Consider the following 18,626-nt stretch of genomic DNA (forward strand, 5'->3'; position numbering starts at 1 on the left):
TAGCAGGATATAGAAGGTTTGGTATGTGACCTACACAGGGAAACCAGGGCACAGTAACTCAGTGTTGGCAACGACCAGGAACAGGGGCGCAGCCTCCTGCTCTGGCCCTCTGGGTACAGGCTGGGACTGAGGCTGGAGTTGTGCCTTGAGACGGCCTGGAAGCCGAGGTTGACAGTGAACAGTCTGGAAGCTGCGGGAGTTGTCGACGTAGGATGTCGGCAGTCAGATGTGAGGCGACTGGAGGCACCGGTATAGCAACAGGATGGATTCTCAGATGAGACTGGGAAGCCGAGCAGAGCGAACCAGAGGGTTGGCGGAGACCAGAAGCAGGGGCGCGGAGTCTAACTTGCCAGCGGTGTTCACCAGGAAGTCCCGCAAGGAACTATGGGCTTGGCTGCGTCTGGCAAGCAGGTCGCGGCCCCCTGTCCTGGTCCTCTGGACGCGGGCTGGGAGTGAGGACACTGGAGAAATGAGGAAATGTCTTTGGAGACGGCCTGAGAGCCGGGGAAGATAGTAGACAGCCTGGGAGCTGTGGGACAGCCTGGGAGCCGGAGTTGTAGTTGGCAGCCAGGGAGCTGCGAGACGGCCTGGGAGCCGGAGATGACAGTTGGCAGCCTGGGAGCTGCGGGATGGCCTGAGAGCCGGAGTTGGCAGCCTGGGAGCTGCGAGACGGCCTGGGAGCCGGTGATGACAGTTGGCAGCCTGGGAGCTGCGGGATGGCCTGGGAGCCGGTGGTGATGACCTGGGAGTCGTCAGTACATGATGTAGATAACCTGGAGAGAGTGACAGAACCTCTGGAGACACTTGGGAAAACCGTTGACACAGGATGTCGACAACAGATGTAGATGTGACAATGCTTGAATGCGGCAACTGATGGATGTCGGAGATGACACGGATGTTGTTAGTCACCAGGAGATGACGGAAGCACAGAGTCTCTGGAGGCCCTTTGGGAAACAGTTGACACAATGTCGACAATAGATGATAACGTGACAATACTCAGATGCAACAACTGATGGATGCCAGGGATGACGCAGATGTTGTTAGTCAGGGATAGACGGCAGAAGCTGAGTGTCGACTGTGAGGTAGACAGTGCCTGTCGGCAGATCAGGACTGAGATGGAAGAAAGTCACTGATAGGTTTGAAGGTAGTTTGGCCTGGAAGCCAAGGGGTCTAGCCTGAGAGCTAGTGGAGATTGCTAGCCAGTGCCAGTGGTATCCTCTGCAGGGAATAGCTTGCTCACTCAACCGCAGGATGGAATTAGCAGGAGTCTCTGGAGATGACCGGAACCAGGTAAGTAGCAGCAGAAGCAGCAGGACACTTGGAGATGGGATCACTGGAGACTGGATAACCAGGAGCCTTGGAACTCTCTGTCTCTGGGGTAACCACTCAGGAAGCAGAATGAACAGTTGTTCAAGGCAAGGAGGACTCTGGGAAGCTGGCTTATATTCCTCCAGGTGATTGCTAATTGTCTGCAGCTGCAGCAGCAGCCAGAACTAAGAATTATACCTAGAGTACCTGGAGCATGTGACTAGTGCAGAACTCAGGAAGCTTCATTGGAGTTAATCACTGAGGAATGGAAAGCAGCTGCAACAGCAGCAGCTAGGAACCAGACCAGCATCAGGAAATAAATGTGAAACAAGTCAGGTTCGTGACATATACTGTATATATATAGCAAGGCGTTGGGTGTCGGCACTCCACTCTGTCTGTAGATAAAGGTCCTGGGTGCCTTCCTGGGTATTATAGATATCTGGGTTTTGGGGGGTTGGCGGCACTCGCAGCATAGAAACGACTCAACCTAAGTGTTTGAGTCGTTTCTATGCTGCGAGTGCCGCCAACCCCCCAAACCCAGATATATATATATATATATAAAAAGGGGAAGAGATGTGACCTTTTACTGCGCTTATGCTGCTTCCATTTGGAGACACTACATTCCTGTACTACAGATTGTTTACCCATTTGGAAGTAATACATTTCTGAAAAGGCTGCCTTAAAGTGATACTCACCAATAAGTGGATTATCCCTGTATGCGAGATTTGGTGTATCCCTTGGCTATCCTGGAACCCATTTTATGTTAAAAAAGGTTCTTCATATAGAACGTAACATTCTTTATAAACTGCTCTATCTCATCGGTTCCTAATTTTTATCTGTGACCTCTAAGACCATCCGTACAACGCATGATCCAGATCACCCCTGAGGAAGTCCCAAGGGACGAAACGCGTAGGGTTACATCTGTGAAATCCTCATTGTAAACATCAGTGGATGTTGGATCATCATATTTGTTTAATTGCCTTCTGGATTGTAAAATCATTTGAACTGTAAATCCATGTACCAATGTGTTGAATAAAAACTACCTTTTTAAAAGTTTGTGTAAATGCTGAGGTGAAAAAATAACTTAGGGCACACATCTATTCCTTCTTCTTCATATATATATATATATATATATATATATATATATATATATATATATATATATATATATATATATATATATATATATTTGGTAATGGCCGGCATTCCACTTACCAAACTTAAGACCTAGGTACCCTCCCTGGAGAAGATCCTGTATAGACATGTCCTGTGTTTTTTCACACCCTGATGAAAAATGTCTAAATACATTTGAAACATTGGTATCGTCCTTCAAGTCTCTCTCATTTTTATTGGAGTGCCGTCCTCACACAGGATACGTCTATATATAAAAGATTACCATCTATCTTGAAAGGACAATTCAATTAATACCTGTGTCTGACTGTGAAGTTTTTATTTCATTTGAATAAATTTCACAAATGTTATTCCACCGTGTAATTGTATAAAGGTGGGGACTTCTCATTAAGTGTGCTCTTATTTCTCTATACTGTATACTCTATACTTAAATATGTGCCAGTTCATATTTAAGACTTTTTAATAAAAAAAAAAATACTGGATAAGACTTCTGCTTTGTACTCTGGATATTGGGAAAACTACATTATTCACATTGGCAACCATTATGGACATTTATTACTAGCGCCAATATACTACTGTTTTGTGTGTATGTATATATATGTGTATATATATATATATATATATAAAGCCTGTGTTTGACCCTCTTTAACTTACTCTGTAGGAGCCCTGACAGGCTCAGCGTTGCCTCTGATTAAAAACCCTCCCATGATGAGGCGGCTGCTGCTGCTGTCCTCCATGGGTCTGAGAAGCATACTGTATGATGAGATGTCAATTTTGGCAATTGTATACCCAAAATACGTGATTTATGAATTTGCTCATGACCCTGACTGTCGTGGTGGGAACATTAGGGATATTAAACATTCTAAGGGAGGTATTCAATCTCTGCCTCTATTTCCAACGGGGTAAATATCAGGGGAACCTATTCAATGCTGCCTTTCCTGAAGGGATTGAAGAGGCATCTCGTCAGACCGGACTTGACTTTAAAAGCTGCCTTTCCCCGATGCTTCATTGCTGCCAGCCTCCATCCCCGAGGACCATGGTGACCATACTTGTCTACCGTGCTGTTCTGGAGGCTGGTGATATATTCCATTTTGGTCATAAACAACTGAGGTGCAGCAAAAAATGATTCTCCTATTCAGATAACTGGCTAACTGGGGCACACAATAGCAATGTGGCCGGGTAGAAGAGAGGACACTGTGGGACCACAGAGGACACAAGTGTTTGAACTATTGACCAAAAAGGAACTAATTTAGGGCATGTCCACCATATGTGGAAAAAAAGATCCTACCTGGCCACACTGCCGCCAACACAGAGCAGTTGTAGTGTGATAAATTTGATGTGGTCATTCTGGGACTAGGTACCAATGGGTATACATATGTAGGAATTTTCCTTAATAGCGACACTAAAGGAGCATTTGGAGATATTGAGACAATAGCCTCCCAAGTTTCCTCCTCCAGAGTAGCACCAAAATCCAATTCCCAGGAAAGTTCATGAGTCGCTGAGACTGAGATATGTGATATGTGGGAGATGATACCTCTATCGGTGGAACCAATAAATACACAGACATTCCATCACCGTAGGATTAGGGGGTAAGTTGGATTGGCGCGAGAGATGAGGCTATAAAGTTCTATCAATGGAGATCTTAGTAGAAACTAAATTGTGGGAGGGAGCGTCGCTCACGCAGTTCGGCAAAATATTGTCGAGCAAACTCAACAAGAATGTGGAAAAAGCCATATGGGGAGAATTTCCAGGGGGGAAAGAGGGGTGATGCCATAGTGGAGTGAGGGGGAGGGGTATGTGGACAGGGTGTGTTTGGAAGAGAGTGAGTCCCAGACAGATACGGTGAGTGCAATCCGAGAGAGCGAGATAGCTGAAAGAGGCCTACAGAATGTTTGCCAGGAAGCCATGGGAGATCAGAGACAAAAGTAACCTTTCCCAATTCGGACTCTAAGTCAACCCAGCCCTTGGTAGCTTTGGGAGAATGCCAAGCTACCAATTGGCTGAGCCTGGAGGCTTGATAATATTTAGATATAGATGGAAGGCATAGGCCTCCGTATACTGAGATATTGGGGCATTTTTGTAAATTCAAGCATACCCCCAAGAATTCACACATCAGGATCACAATACAAGTTAATACAGAAAGAGTTTGTTGAGGTGGCGGGCGGCACTTACGAATATACGCTGCATAGCGATTGGGTCTGAGTCAGGCCGTAGATCTTTTAGTATAAACCTAGTTAACCCATCCAACATGCATGAAACATTCCTTGTACAGCACGTACGGAACATTGGAACTGTATTGCAGCATTTTTGTCTCTATTATACTAGAGGAGATTTCCAATGCTGATTATCTTTTTCTTTTTTTTACTTTATAAAAAAGAGTTCTGAGATTTTAGTACAGGAAATGAGACATTTTGGGAACGTATTCAGCAACTTGATTTGGGAAAACTTTTTTCTAGTTTGTGTATAAGGTATGTTCTAAGTCCTTTTTTAAGGATTAAATGATCTGCTGAAAAATTAAGAAGCCCTGGTGAGTGCCATTTTCTTCTGGATTTCTGTATATGTAGATCCGGCGTGGGACCACTGATGTGTAACCCCAGGCATTTGTGGAAAGTGGAGTGAGTGCCGACCTAACCTTGGAATTTATATATATATATATATATATATATATATATATATAAGTGATGGGTCACAGGATGGCACTCATTGCAGATAATCAATAATAGTCCGGTGCCAGGTACATATAAGAAACATGAAAGCACTTACCCCCTCTTACAGGAAAGGATAGGAACGAGCACACGAATAAGTAGTGGAAGAAAAAAACGTGGTTTATTGTACAAGCATTATTGCACAAAAGACAGCTGTTCACCTGACAGCCGTTTCAACTGCATGGCAGCACCTCTGATGAAAACTGCTGCCATGCAGTTGAAACGGCTGTCAGGTGAACAGCTGTCTTTTGTACAATAATGCTTGTACAATAAACCACGATTTTTCTTCCACTACTTATCCGTGTGCTGGTTCCTATCCTTTCCTGTAGGAGGGGGTAAGTGCTTATATATATATATATATATATATATATATATATATATATATATATATATATATATATATATATATATAATGTGGTATCTCTCTCCTCCTCTCTGGGTTAAAAGAATCAGGCGGCACTCCACGGACTTTTCAATATGATTTTTAGTGTTATAATGGATAACAAATTACATGTTCCAACAAAATGTCTACGACGTGCCGTTTCAAGGCCATTGGCCCCTTCCTCAGGACTCAATGCTGTGACATGTGACTCTTTAAAGTGCAGAGTGCAGTGCTACGTGAAAAATACAAAACAAACAACAACGTATTTTTCACGCAGCACTGCACTCTGCACTTTAAAGAGTCACATGTCACAGCATTGAGTCCTTAAGAAGGGGCCAATGGCCTTGAAACGGCACGTCATAGACATTTTGTTGGAACATGTAATTTGTTATCCATTATAACACTAAAAATCATATTGAAAAGTCCGTGGAGTGCCGCCTGATTCTTTCAACCCAGAGAGGAGGAGAGAGATATCACATTGTATAAAAAGAAGGAAGGCAACTCCGGCAATCGCTTAACTCAACCAGAGTGCCAGTCCACACTACCTGTGTATATATATATATATATATATATATATATATATATATATATTGTGATGCAAGACACTATTTTCCTCATTTGTTTATGTACTTTGTAAGGTACTTAGAATCCCATATAAATAGAGTATAATAATAATAATAATGATAATGTCCTCAGATTTCTTTTTATTTGTAGAACATAAACTGCAGAAGTCACAATTAAGGTAACAGTTACGTAAGTTTATTTTCAAATGAAGTACATGTCGATTTTGTATTCTCTATAATACTATCAAACTTTACACAAGAAATATTTCATCATTTGCATTACAGTCTGTTCTGCCACTCATGTCTGTGACATTAATAAGGACATAAATAAAACAAACAAAAATGTTTGAAACGTTCTGTTTGGAATATTAATACATGGTCCCTGTTGTAACGTACAAGAGTAATTGCCACCTACAATATAACAATGCTATAATGAATAATCACATGTATAGGGGGAAATTTACTAAAGGAAATTTGTAAAAAATAGGTGTATTTGTATCCAGAAATACACTTATTTTTGACATTTACTATCCCGAAAATACGGCAATTCGTATTCGTATTGATAGCACATCAATATGAATACGAATTGCCGTATTTTCGGGATAGTAAATGTAAAAAATGAGTGTATTTCTGGATACAAATACACCTATTTTTTTTTTACAAATTTCCTTTGGTAAATTTCCCCCATAATATCACCAATGTATACTTTTAAATCAGGAAAATATGTGTGATGTTACATATATCTGACATCTTAAGCATGTCTATTTGAAATTTGCATATTGGAATCCATAGTCCGTCCCTTCGGGCTATAATGCAGCAAATGTTCACTATTGTATCCTATCAGCTAGATTCTTAATAGTGGGATTGGGTACAGAGCAGAATGTCCAGGCCCCAGCATCACTGACCTGATTCCTGCAGCAATCTAATTGGCCATACACTAGACCAACATTCATCACACCATTGAAACTAGTTGGTTGGGTGGAATAAAATTCTGGTACTGGATGGGAGCAAATGTTATTTGTAATTCAGCAATTTGCTTCCAAAATCTGGAAACAGACAATAACTGCCGTCAGACAGGGTACTGTAGTTACTGTGGATGAATCTGTTTGATATAAACAATTTGACTGAATGTTTTCTCTATTTTCCTGGGTTGTGAGCAGATTGCAGATTGTCATTCCAACCAGGAACAGATTTTCAGTCCAACCAACCAACTAGTTGGATGAAATTTGATCTGTGACTAGAATTAGCTACTGTGGAGATGGTAGAGTGCTTCCCTTCCGTCATGTCTTGAAGGTGCCATGTCCAGGGGCTGAGGGATGGGTGGACTGGTTGGTCGTGTATGTAGCTGAAGTCACTGGGGAGATGGGGGGGGGGGGGGGGGTGCTTGGGTGAATTTCTGCATGATCTCTCCCAAGTGATTGCTGTCAGATACATGCCCCCAGACGAGGACACCCCCCCCCTCCCAGACGAGGACAGACAAGGAAGGATTCCACTACATCCGCAGGGGCTGAGATGACTAAAGGAATCTGGCCTGGTCCAGCATACCATGGTCTGGACCTTTTCACTTTTTGCCCACTCCCATTAATAGTACTCACGCCTATAGTATGGCCTTCCAATTCTCATTATATGTCTTGCTGTTCGGGTCTCTTGTAGCCAATGAGGCAGAGCTGGTTCGGTTATTTGTAATCTTCATTCATTTTAGGTTCAAATTGTTCTCCTAATACATAGTTCTGCTCATCAGACAGCTAGAATGGAGAATGCTGAGTGCGAGGAGGTACTGGGTGGAGTGGGGTGGGTACTGGGTGGAGTGGGGTGGGCACTGGGAGGAGTGGGGTGGGCACCCTAAGACTAAGCAGCCAAGACTAAGGGCCTGACTCAGCAAGGCTCGCTAAGCAGCGGTGATTCACTGCTTAGCGAACCCTGAAAGGCCACCTGCCGCCCGTACAAACGCCCCCCCCCCCGAATCCCCTCCGTCCCATGCGCTAACACATCCCATCACATGCAGCCAAAGGAGAGAGGAAACATTTGATGGCCACCGACCAGCAAATTAATTCTCTCTACTGAATAAAAGTCAGTCTAAACGGGGTTCTATTCCTTTGGTGTCCGCCGAAGAGGGGGCGGTGCTGGAGTCAGCCACCCGCCCCTGGCAGGCATTGCCCCACCCCACGTTTCCAGGGGAATGTCCAACCTTTTCATGGGGCCGTCCATCCAATGCTGGGCGTTCCCCTGGCCTGGCCCAATGTCCGCCCCCGCCCGTCCTCTCTGGAGGGAACGGCACGGCGGGTATGAAACTCAACGAAACCATTCGCTCCCGGGGTTTGCATACGCCCGTGCACATGTGCAGACCCCTCAGAATTCGCCCTATTGAAAAAGGCCCTTAGAGTAAAGGGAAGAGAGCACGGCTGCTTGCTCCTGACTGGTGGGCTCCCCCTGCTGGTCCCTTCCACATCAGCATCCAAGCCCCAGCAAATAAGCAAGTCTAAAGGTGCCCATACACTAGTAAGATGTATCTTCAGATCTGGCTGGTTGTAACAAAAACATGGTTATGGATGAGTGACAGTTTGTCAGTTTTCCAGCATTTCCAAGCAAATGGTCAACTGTCATTTGCTCTCATCCATAACCATGTTTTTGTTCCAACCAGCCAGATCCGAAGATAAATCTGCGTGTGTATGGTCACCTTAGGAGCGGTAGGAGGGACTGGGCTGCGGACTCTGAGACCTGTACATGCACCCCACTCAGAGCCAGTGGCGTAACTAGACATCCGTAGGCCCCATAGCGAAAGTTTGTAAGGGCCCCCTATTTAGCAACTGATTGTGATAAATGTATGTAAATCATATTACTTAGACAGCAAAGATGGGCCCCCTTCAGCTCTGGGCCCCATAGCAGCTGCACCCCTTGCACCTATGGTAGTTACGCCCTTGCTCAGAGCATACCACTCTATAGCATATGATCTATATAGGCTATAGATCAGGCATGTCCAAACCCATGTGGCAATCCAGCTGTTGTGAAACTACACATCCCAGCATGCCTTGACATAGCTTTAGCATTCCCTAAAAGCAAAACTGTGGCAAGGCATGATGGGACTTGTAGTTTCACAACAGCTGGCGTGCCAGTTTGGACATGCCTGCTATAGATCATATAGAGGTAAGATGAGATCCTGTTGCATGCAATGGAATTTTCCTGGAACAGCAAAAAAAAAAAAAAAACTAAAGAAATGTTTATTATATATTTACAGTTTCTTATATAATGCAGCATATTCCATTGCGCTTTGTAACATCGATTGTCAGATGAATGACCTCAGAATATCAATCCCATAACAGAAATTGCTTATTCTTGTAAATCATTGTTTCCTCTACAAGTGTTTTAGTTGTTTGCTTTTTTTTTGTGCCAGAGAAAGAGACTATTTTTGCTTCCTCCTATAGTATTTCCCATGTATTTCTGCAGTTTCCGTAACCCCATAGCCTTCTATGGGCACCGCAGTGTCTGCACAATGGGCCTTATTCTTCTTAGATGGACAAAACCATGTGCACTGCAGGTGGGGCAGATGTAAAATGTGCAGAGAGAATTAGATTTGGCTGTGTTATTTTGTTTCTGTGCAGGGTAAATACTGACTGCTTTATTTCTACACTGCAATATAGATCTCACTTTGAAGCAAAACCCCACCCAAATCTAATTCTCTCTGCACAAGTAACATCTGCCCCACCTGCAGTGCACATGGTTTTGTCCATCTAAGAAGGAATTTGTCAGAAAGAGTGAACTAGAATAAGGCCCAATTTCCCATATGGCAAAAATGTAAGATTCAGATGGCATTACCTATACCCAGCGATAGGTCACCTGCACAACTGAACAGCTTCTATTGGTTCCCATTGTGTAACTGTGACTGTGACTGACACTTCAATTCCAGGGAAGTATAGAAAACTCACGCAGAGATGAAGGCTATTTTTCTGGAGCAACTAGTATCTGTTGCTTTGGCAAAACACTGCAGACATTAAGTTAGCAAACGATTTACATAAAAAAGGACTTCTAAGGAGCCAACTGATGACCTCTTATGGGCTTGTGTTACACATGCAATAACACTAGTTTCTCCGGGTGTGGATCGTTTTTCAGTGTAAAGAAAACTTATATCCAGCTTCGTGCAAACATCGGAGTAATAAACTAATATTGTAAATACACAAAGCGGCCAGCTGGGCAATCCTGGGGTCCTCAAACCAAAGTTTCATTGGATGAGGATTATTGGGTCCACCAGAAAAAGATCGACTGGGTCAAAAGGTAGACATGGTCAATAGGTCGACATGAAAACCACATGTGAACCAAATTAGTGGAAACGTGTACCCTCCTGGGCATGTGGCACTTGTCACACTTTGCGCTCAGCGCAGGTTAATATTCCCAATCATAGGCCACCTGGATGGTAAATTATGAAAAGTAAAAAAAATACCCCCCCCCCTTCCTCCACCAAGAACTTGTGTCAACCATATATGTGTCAATCATTGTCGATAAAAAAATTTACTTGTTGACCTTTTGTATCTGTTGAGCGAATGCGTGTCCACCGCATTGAGTCAACAAATCATTCGGAACCCACATTCATTACAGAAGAGCAACTAACAATATCAGCATACTGTATGGGTGTGTTATAGTGGGCCGACGGTCGGGATTCTGATGGTCTGTATGCCAATATCCTGACTGTCGGTACTCCAGCAGGGGAATGAGCGCATCACCAGGGCTAATAATGGGGTTCGGAGGGCAGGCAGTCCATCCCATGTCCCCACTATACACATGGGATGGACCATGTTCATTACACTGAAGATCAATGGGCTCTATAGAAGCTTCTAGTTTATCAATCTTCACCTTTCTATTGAAGGTTCTATTGAAGATTGGATGTCGCTTTGGGCAACCAATCAGAATCTACTTATTTATTTAGCACCTCGTAGAAGATAATAGAAATAATCTGATTGGATCCCATCTTCAATAGAACTCCCATGTTAGTAAATGAGCAAATACCAACGCGCATTGCCTTTCATTGTTTTCAGTGGACATCCCCTTTATGTGCGAATGGAAAAAGACACTGGTTTATACAATATATATTTCTTACTGTGTATATAAGATGGTTCTATATGTTGTCATTGCAGCAAGCCGTTACTACTATGTCATTACGGTAAAAAAGTACCAGAAAAGTTATTTATGAAATCCATCTATTGCAAGTTACCGAAAAAATCGGCAAATGGTACAGAACATTGTATACATTCCCCTGAGGCAGCTTTCAATGTCTTTGAGATCCTGTTTTATCTCTGCAGATAATGTTGCTGCTATCGGGAAGAGTGATGTTGGGATACGTCGGCATGTGACTGAGACACAGACAGAAGGAGCAGAAAGCCTGAATGAAGATGCTGAAGAATCTTTAAAATCCTTTTCTTTATTGAAGTTGTAGCTTCTGGGCCAGCCAGGAGCATGAGTTACGTCCTATTTACAGTACTCCTTGCGCAGCTCTGTTGGTGGAAGGAGAGGCACAATTACACTTGTCATCGCAAAAAATGCCTGGAGTTACATTTCACATCTCTGCTACTCTTGCTGCAAAGGGTGCGGATCATTTGGTCCCCAGCAAGTTGTCAGACAGTCATTAGGTCGACACCATTAGGTCGACATGAGTCTAGGTTGACATACAGGAAGGTCGACATGAGTCTAGTTCGACATGGGTTAGGTCCTCTGGGTAATTAGGTTGACAGGGTCAAAAAAGTCGACATGGGTAAGGTCGACAGACGGTTGACATGGGGTTTTTTTCACATTTTTGTCCTGAATGTTGACACAGTTGACATGGACACTGAAATATAGCACCGCGTCCCCTCGCATGGCTCGCTGCGCTCGGCACACTATTTTATTCTCCCACCACGCCCTAGTGGATGGTAATGCATGAAATACCGCCTGTCGGCACAAAAATATGATGATCCCATGTCGACATTTGACTGTCAACCTAATGCTTGTGTCAACCTAATGTCAACGTTCACCTAACCCATGTTGACCTTCCGTCATGTCGAACTTCATGCATGTTGATTTTAAGTGGTCGACTAATGCTTGTCGACCAAGTGACTATGGCCCTTTTTCTGGTTCACTCGCAAAGGCAAATTCCTTCTCAAATGGACAAACCCATGTGCACTGCAGGTGGGGCAGATGTAACTCGTGCAGAAAGAATTAGATTTGAGTGTGTTATTTTGTTTCTGTGCAGGGAAAATACTGACTGCCAAATCTAACTCTCTCTGCACATGTTACATCTGCCCCATCAGCAGTGCACATAGGTTTGTCCATTTGAGAAAGAATTTGCCTTTGCGAGTGAACCAGAATAAGGGCCTTTATCATTAATCATTCTACTGGAGGGATGTATGAGTACACACTGCTATATTTTCATCCACAGAATTGCATCTTTGCGCACACGAGGACATAAGTTATAAACAGATAGTAGAAAAGTGCATACCAGGTATTTGCAAAGCATCTATTATTATTGGAAATATGAACTGAATAATGCGTGGCTATGCACGGCTCCTGCAGTAACTTAGCTGTGCAATCAGTCTGGTCCCAAATCTACTTGTTCCATACTTGCCTACTTTTGAAAACTAGTTTCATGGAGATTATAGTTGGTAGCAGAATTTTGCACAGCGCCCACTTTAAGGGTGTGTCTAGTTCCATATATGGAAAAATTGTGAAAAGAGATTATGAACGTGGCACCTAGAAGCATGGGTGTGCACTGCTACATCTGAGATGAATCTTTTAAAATGACTTATATCCAAATGTAGATGAGCCCCAAAGCAGTTAGTAAGAGATACTATACTTGGTAAAGTGCTGGGAAATGGTGCTGATGATTCAATGTAAATGTATCTGTCTCTCATTCCTTTTTTTCCCCAAAAATGTAACAGTGTAATGTGGGCTAGGAGACATGAGGGAGATTGCTAGACTAATGAGGGAGAGAGGGAGAATGCTGCTATGTCAGGGAGTCTCCTGCAGAATGCAGGAGGGGAGGTAACTATGGTGTAACAGTGTAATGTGGGCTAGGTGACATGAGGGAGATTGCTAGACTAATGAGGGAGAGAGGGAGATTGCGGCTATGTCAGGGAGTCTCCTGCAGTATGCAGGAGGGGGGGTAACTATGGTGTAACAGTGTAATGTGGGCTAGGTGACATGAGGGCGATTGCTAGACTAATGAGGGAGAGAGGGAGATTGCTGCTATGTCAGGGAGTCTCCTGCAGAATGCAGGAGGGGAGGTAACTATGATGTAACAGTGTAATGTGGGCTAGGTGACATGAGGGAGATTGCTAGACTAATGAGGGAGAGAGGGAGATTGCGGCTATGTCAGGGAGTCTCCTGCAGAATGCAGGAGGGGAGGTAACTATGATGTAACAGTGTAAAGTGGGCTAGGTGAAATGAGGGAGATTGCTAGACTAATGAGGGAGAGAGGGAGATTACTGTTATATCAAGGAGTCTCCTGCAGAATGCAGGAGGGGAGGTAACTATGATGTAACAGTGTAATGTGGGCTAGGTGACATGAGGGAGATTGCTAGACTAATGAGGGAGAGAGGGAGATTGCGGCTATGTCAGGGAGTCTCCTGCAGAATGCAGGAGGGGAGGTAACTATGATGTAACAGTGTAATGTGGGCTAGGTGACATGAGGGAGATTGCTAGACTAATGAGGGAGAGAGGGACATTGCTGTTATATCAGGGAGTCTCCTGCAGAATGCAGGAGGGGAGGTAACTATGACTGGTTCACAGCCCTGCTAGATACTATTGCCTTGTGTTTGTGCTGTATTCTCACTAACCAACATCAGTTTCTCTGTGAAAACACCACAAAGATCCACTTTCATCCTAGACCCACTTATTAGAACTCACGGCCTGTGGAAAAAGAATATGATCTTTATCTGATCTCCAGCCAATTCCTCCCCTGTCCCACTGTGTCCCTAGAGGCTGAGGTTGTATAATGTCTCCGCTAACTATCGCTTCCATTCCTTGTGTGTAATGTATTTACTTTAAAATGTCTTCTGCTCTGTGTCTGCATTGTTGATGTAGCTGCACGTTCCCTATTATATAAATCAGTCTCTACTGGATCCACCAATTAGTGGTCTGAGAAAATGAAAGCGTGGGCTTCGCTTACCAAGGTCTAAGTCGATGTTCTTTGGAGTGAGGGTCCTGCTGTCCATGAATGAGCGCTCCTTCAGAATGTTATTTTTATAATCTGGGTTGCAAAGATATTTTTATGAATTTACAAAAAAAAAAAAAGTTTAAACCATAAAATAACATTTAGAGGATATTTGTAGGTAAGTTACGCTCCTCTGCCACACCCGGCACAGTGGCACGTAGGTGGGGATATTACCCACAGCATTTACACAAGAATTTGCTGTGGGTAGAACATCTTGTACACTGTGGTCAAGATACAAAGTAAAACAGTAATAAACATGAAAAATAATTCCGCAGAGCTTCAGCCAGTGTCTTGGAACCATCTGGATATTATATTCCGCTTTTTCAGTGTTTGCATTGTTTCTGTACACAAACAGACATGGGCAGTATTCAATGTGAATACTGGCAACGTGCAGCGAATCCTGTTTAGGATTCGCTGCACATTCGCCACTGCTCGCTGCGTTCCGGAGCCTCGCTGGCTCCGGTATTCAACGAGTCAGGGGCTCGCTGCCCCTGACCGGCGAATTTGAGCTCCTGCGGCGGACGCCGCAGGGAGCCCGAGGACGGCGGCAGGCAGGGAGATGGAAGTCTCCCTGCCTGCCCCAGAACGTTTGTGGGGGGGAGGTGGGCTCCCCGGGTGCCAGGCAGCACAGGCTGCCCCCCGGGGGTGCCAGCAGGGGACCGGGTATATTCACTACACCTGATCATGATCGGGTGAAGTGAATATATGAATATCTAATGAGCGGCTCGGCTCCGGCCCCCTGCTGGCTGCTCTGTGTAAAAATAAATAAATATATATATGTTTTTTAAAATTAAATATATATTTATGTGCTCACAGCACATGAATAAAAATAGCATGCCCCTCCTCAGAATAAAATTCCTGATTTTTTGACACCAAATGTAAAAAGCAAAACACTTTATTTTAAAAGTTCATATTCCACTTCACCATAAAAAGATAGCGATTGCAACTCGGTGAATCATGGCAAAAAAAACCTTGAAATGTATTCGCCATCTGGTCATTGAATAGGGTGATTCACCGTTTTAGTCCGAAATTCGCCTTACAGCACAAAATCGCCATAAAAACCTGGCGAATCAGCCTCATTGAATAGTGCCCATTGGGGCAGATGTATTAAGCCTGAGGTGGTAGGGATCCAGGTCCCCCCACATCTGGGCCCCGTAGCAGCAGTGCCTTCTGTACCGATGGTTATTCTACGCCACAGGAAGCCCCTGCCTAAATCTCTCCAGATTCGGCGGGTCAGACCCGGGTCAGCGGCGGTGTAAATGGGACACGTGTCCCTTTACACAGGTCTTCTACCCAGGTCCTGACTGGGGTAGAACACGGCCAGGACCTGGGTAGAGGTTGGTGTAAATGGGTACGCCAGGTCATCCGACCCGGCTCCCAATTACATCAATGGGGGGACGTGCAACCTGCGGACCGCAGCGTCCGCATGTTGGACGGGGGGGGGGGGGGCACAGACAGCCTGCGCTGCTGCCTGCTATACTCTGCAGACCACAGCAGCGGAGGAGGTGAATGGATGCCTGTGTGCGGCATCCATTCACCTCCCGGACGACGGCTGGGGGGTGCATGGGGGCGGTGGGCAGCCCAGCAGATTACCTTAGTGCTGGGCTTGTCCCCAGCGCAGCGGTACGGATAAATGGAGCAAACGCCGGGTCGCACCCGGCTTGAAGCCGGCGTTTTTGGTGTAAAAGGGGTGTAACTTACGGTCAGATGGGACTTTGGTTTGAATTTCATATTTGAAGGATCTTTTGCAAATTTTTTTTTTTTTGGGGGGGGGGGGGGGGAATCTTCTGTTAAATACTTTTACAAAATGTAATTCTGAAAATATAGACCTTAAGGTGTACACAGAGATAAAATAAATGCCTATTTGTGGTGCACCTTGGACATATAAAATGTGACTTTAAGCTGTGTGTGTGCACGCATCTGATTGGGCAAAATTGCACTAGTGTATGGGCACCTCCAGACAATAGAAGGCACCCCTCTAACCCCTTTAGTGGTGGGCTATTTTTTAGGGAGCGCTTCACACTGGGCGAGTATTTTATGGAGAGCGCTCCCTAAAAAAAACCCCCACCACTCTCTCCCCAGGTCTGGGCAGCACCGCTAAACTGTCAATCAGCCGCTGCCCGGCCCTGCGACCCGCCGCCCTGTCCCTGCTCCCGGCAGCCAGCTTGTCATAAACCGGCGCACTAGGCAGCACTGACGCTACCCGAGTTCAGCGATTAACTCAGCAGCGCCGCCCGGCTCTAAACAGTGGCAATCCCTAGAATTTTCCGGGCTTTCCAGACTGGGCACTGAGGCACAGCCCGGAAAATTCTCAGGATTGCCACTGAAGGGGTTAAAGAGTTTGAGCCACTTACGTGAGCTGAAGTACACAATTCACGTATGCTATTACTGTATGCCTTACATATTACTATTACTATATTACTAGTGTACTCTCGTTTTTGTATCTGAGGCTTATTTATAAATCATAGTTACCGATTCGGAGATCCTCCTTTTTGTATTGGACCAGGTCAGGAGGTCTCAGGCAGATTTCCTTCATATTCACCTCTTTCCTGTGAAAACAAACATTACATTGGGGTATAATTAATATTGAAAGTTTGTGACAGCAGTACCTCTCTCCAAACCATGGAAATGTCAGTGAGAAGACTTACCCTTGATATTTATTCAGGTTGTAGCCATAACCTGCAAAAACAAAAGAAGAATCTGTATCAAAATCGTAGTGTTAGGTGACAGATTTTTCTTCTCTCCATAGAAAAGCACTACATACCCCCTATTGCCCTTTCTGGTTGGCCACTGACCCTCGTTTCTCCTCTACTCTACATCCCATGTTTGGATCCAAGATTTTTTTTGTGCTGCCTCCCATTCCTGGAATAAGCTTCCTCGCTCCATTAAACTGTCCCAACTTTGCAAAGCTCCAAAAAGGCACTGAAAACCCACCTGTTCACTAAAGCTTACCCTTCCACATAACCCTGTCTCATGCCTTGGCCATCCCTGCCCATTTACTTCCTGCCCTCAGACCACCTTGCTTGTGCCTCCAGTCACCTGTATGGCTCCCTCTTCCTCTAGATTGTAAGCTCCTTAGAATAGGCCCCCATTCCCTCCTGTTCTTACAGTCCTTTTCTCACGTACTTCACCTACTCCTTAAAAGGCCCCCACCTGCCTGCCACCTCCACCTCCCCACTTAGCTTATCACTGCCAACTGCACCCACATCCCGTTACCTCTTCCCACCTCACTTTGTTATGTAAACACAGCAGGCACTAGTTGTAGGTTATGATCAGCCCCCCCAGAGGCTTAGGGCCACTGTACATTGCACTCCCTCCGCCCACCTGGCAAATCTTCCTGTAACTTGCAATGCTGTCCATGTATATGGAGTTGGCCTTGTCCTGCACCGGTTGTATCTGTCTGGTTCTGCAGGTCCGATCCCAGCTTCCACAGTCCGGACCTACACTATAACTGTGGACCGCACCTCTTCTCAGGATTATGGAGGGGCCAGCTTTTTTCAAAATCACATCCCTGAACAGTTATTTGATTAAGCGCGGGCTGCACAGGCATAAGTACATTTTTGAGCCTGTGAATTTTGTGATTGGTTAATAAAGTTTTGTTGCTACTGTATGTAGATTATCCAAGAGCCTTAAGGTGCCCATACACGTTACAATTATTGTATACAATATTGTCTACAATATCGCATCTCATCGAATCTCGGTTTTGCGATAAGATGAGATGAGATCTAGTACAAAAAGTATGTGCTGCACATACTTTTTGTACTAGATCTCATCTCATCTGATCTCATCGCAAAACCGATATGCAATGAGATGCGATATTGTATACAATATTGTATACAATAATTGTAACGTGTATGGGCACCTTAAGGTATTTGTTTGATAGCTGGAATAGCCAAGTAGGTAGCTAAGGGGAGGTAGTTTTGTCAGGAGTATATAAGGGGAGTCAGATGATGCTACTTCCTCTTTGAGTCTTGTAATACCTCCCTCCCTTTACCTTGCTCTCTCAATTGCTACCTGGCCTTTTGGCTATCACCTAATTGGCTTTTGAAAATATTTAATTAAAATTGTCGGGAAGGCGCTCTCTACCGGCGGTCATGTTGAGGTGCAAGTGGTCACTGTGCAGTATTGCCCCTCTTTTGCCAGGACAGCTGGTGAGTTCTGCCTCCACAGTGGGACGTTGGCCACTTCCTGGAAGTGTCCTTGCCATGCCATAGAAGGGGCGGTGAGATAGTCACAGCGCGGGCTGTACCTTTAGATAGGGGGGGCTTTCATCGCCTGTGTTATAAGTTGGGGCATTTTAGTCGCCACCATCATTAACATCCATTGACCAGAGTTGGTATTCAAGCGCTCTTCCTAGCCAT

The 18,626-nt window shown here is 44.7% G+C and overlaps 1 protein-coding gene across 2 annotated transcripts in view; it reads right to left on the reverse strand.

Annotated features, from left to right (window-relative positions):
• Positions 1-7,470: 7,470 nt before the first annotated feature.
• The window catches only part of MXRA8 (matrix remodeling associated 8), a 543,508-nt gene continuing 532,352 nt past the window's right edge, over positions 7,471-18,626 (reverse strand). For both annotated transcript variants that reach the window (XM_083163388.1, XM_083163387.1), the window contains exons 7-10: positions 16,914-16,944; positions 16,738-16,814; positions 14,221-14,301; positions 7,471-11,572 (exon numbers count right to left, since the gene is read on the reverse strand). In XM_083163388.1, coding sequence (XP_083019514.1) covers positions 11,547-11,572; positions 14,221-14,301; positions 16,738-16,814; positions 16,914-16,944 — 215 coding nt within the window. In that variant the 3' untranslated portion in view covers positions 7,471-11,546. The remainder of the gene's footprint in view (positions 11,573-14,220; positions 14,302-16,737; positions 16,815-16,913; positions 16,945-18,626) is intronic.

Source organism: Crinia signifera, chromosome 19 (genome assembly GCF_055691185.1).
Source record: "Crinia signifera chromosome 19, ASM5569118v1, whole genome shotgun sequence".
NCBI classification, from domain to species: domain Eukaryota; kingdom Metazoa; phylum Chordata; class Amphibia; order Anura; family Myobatrachidae; genus Crinia; species Crinia signifera.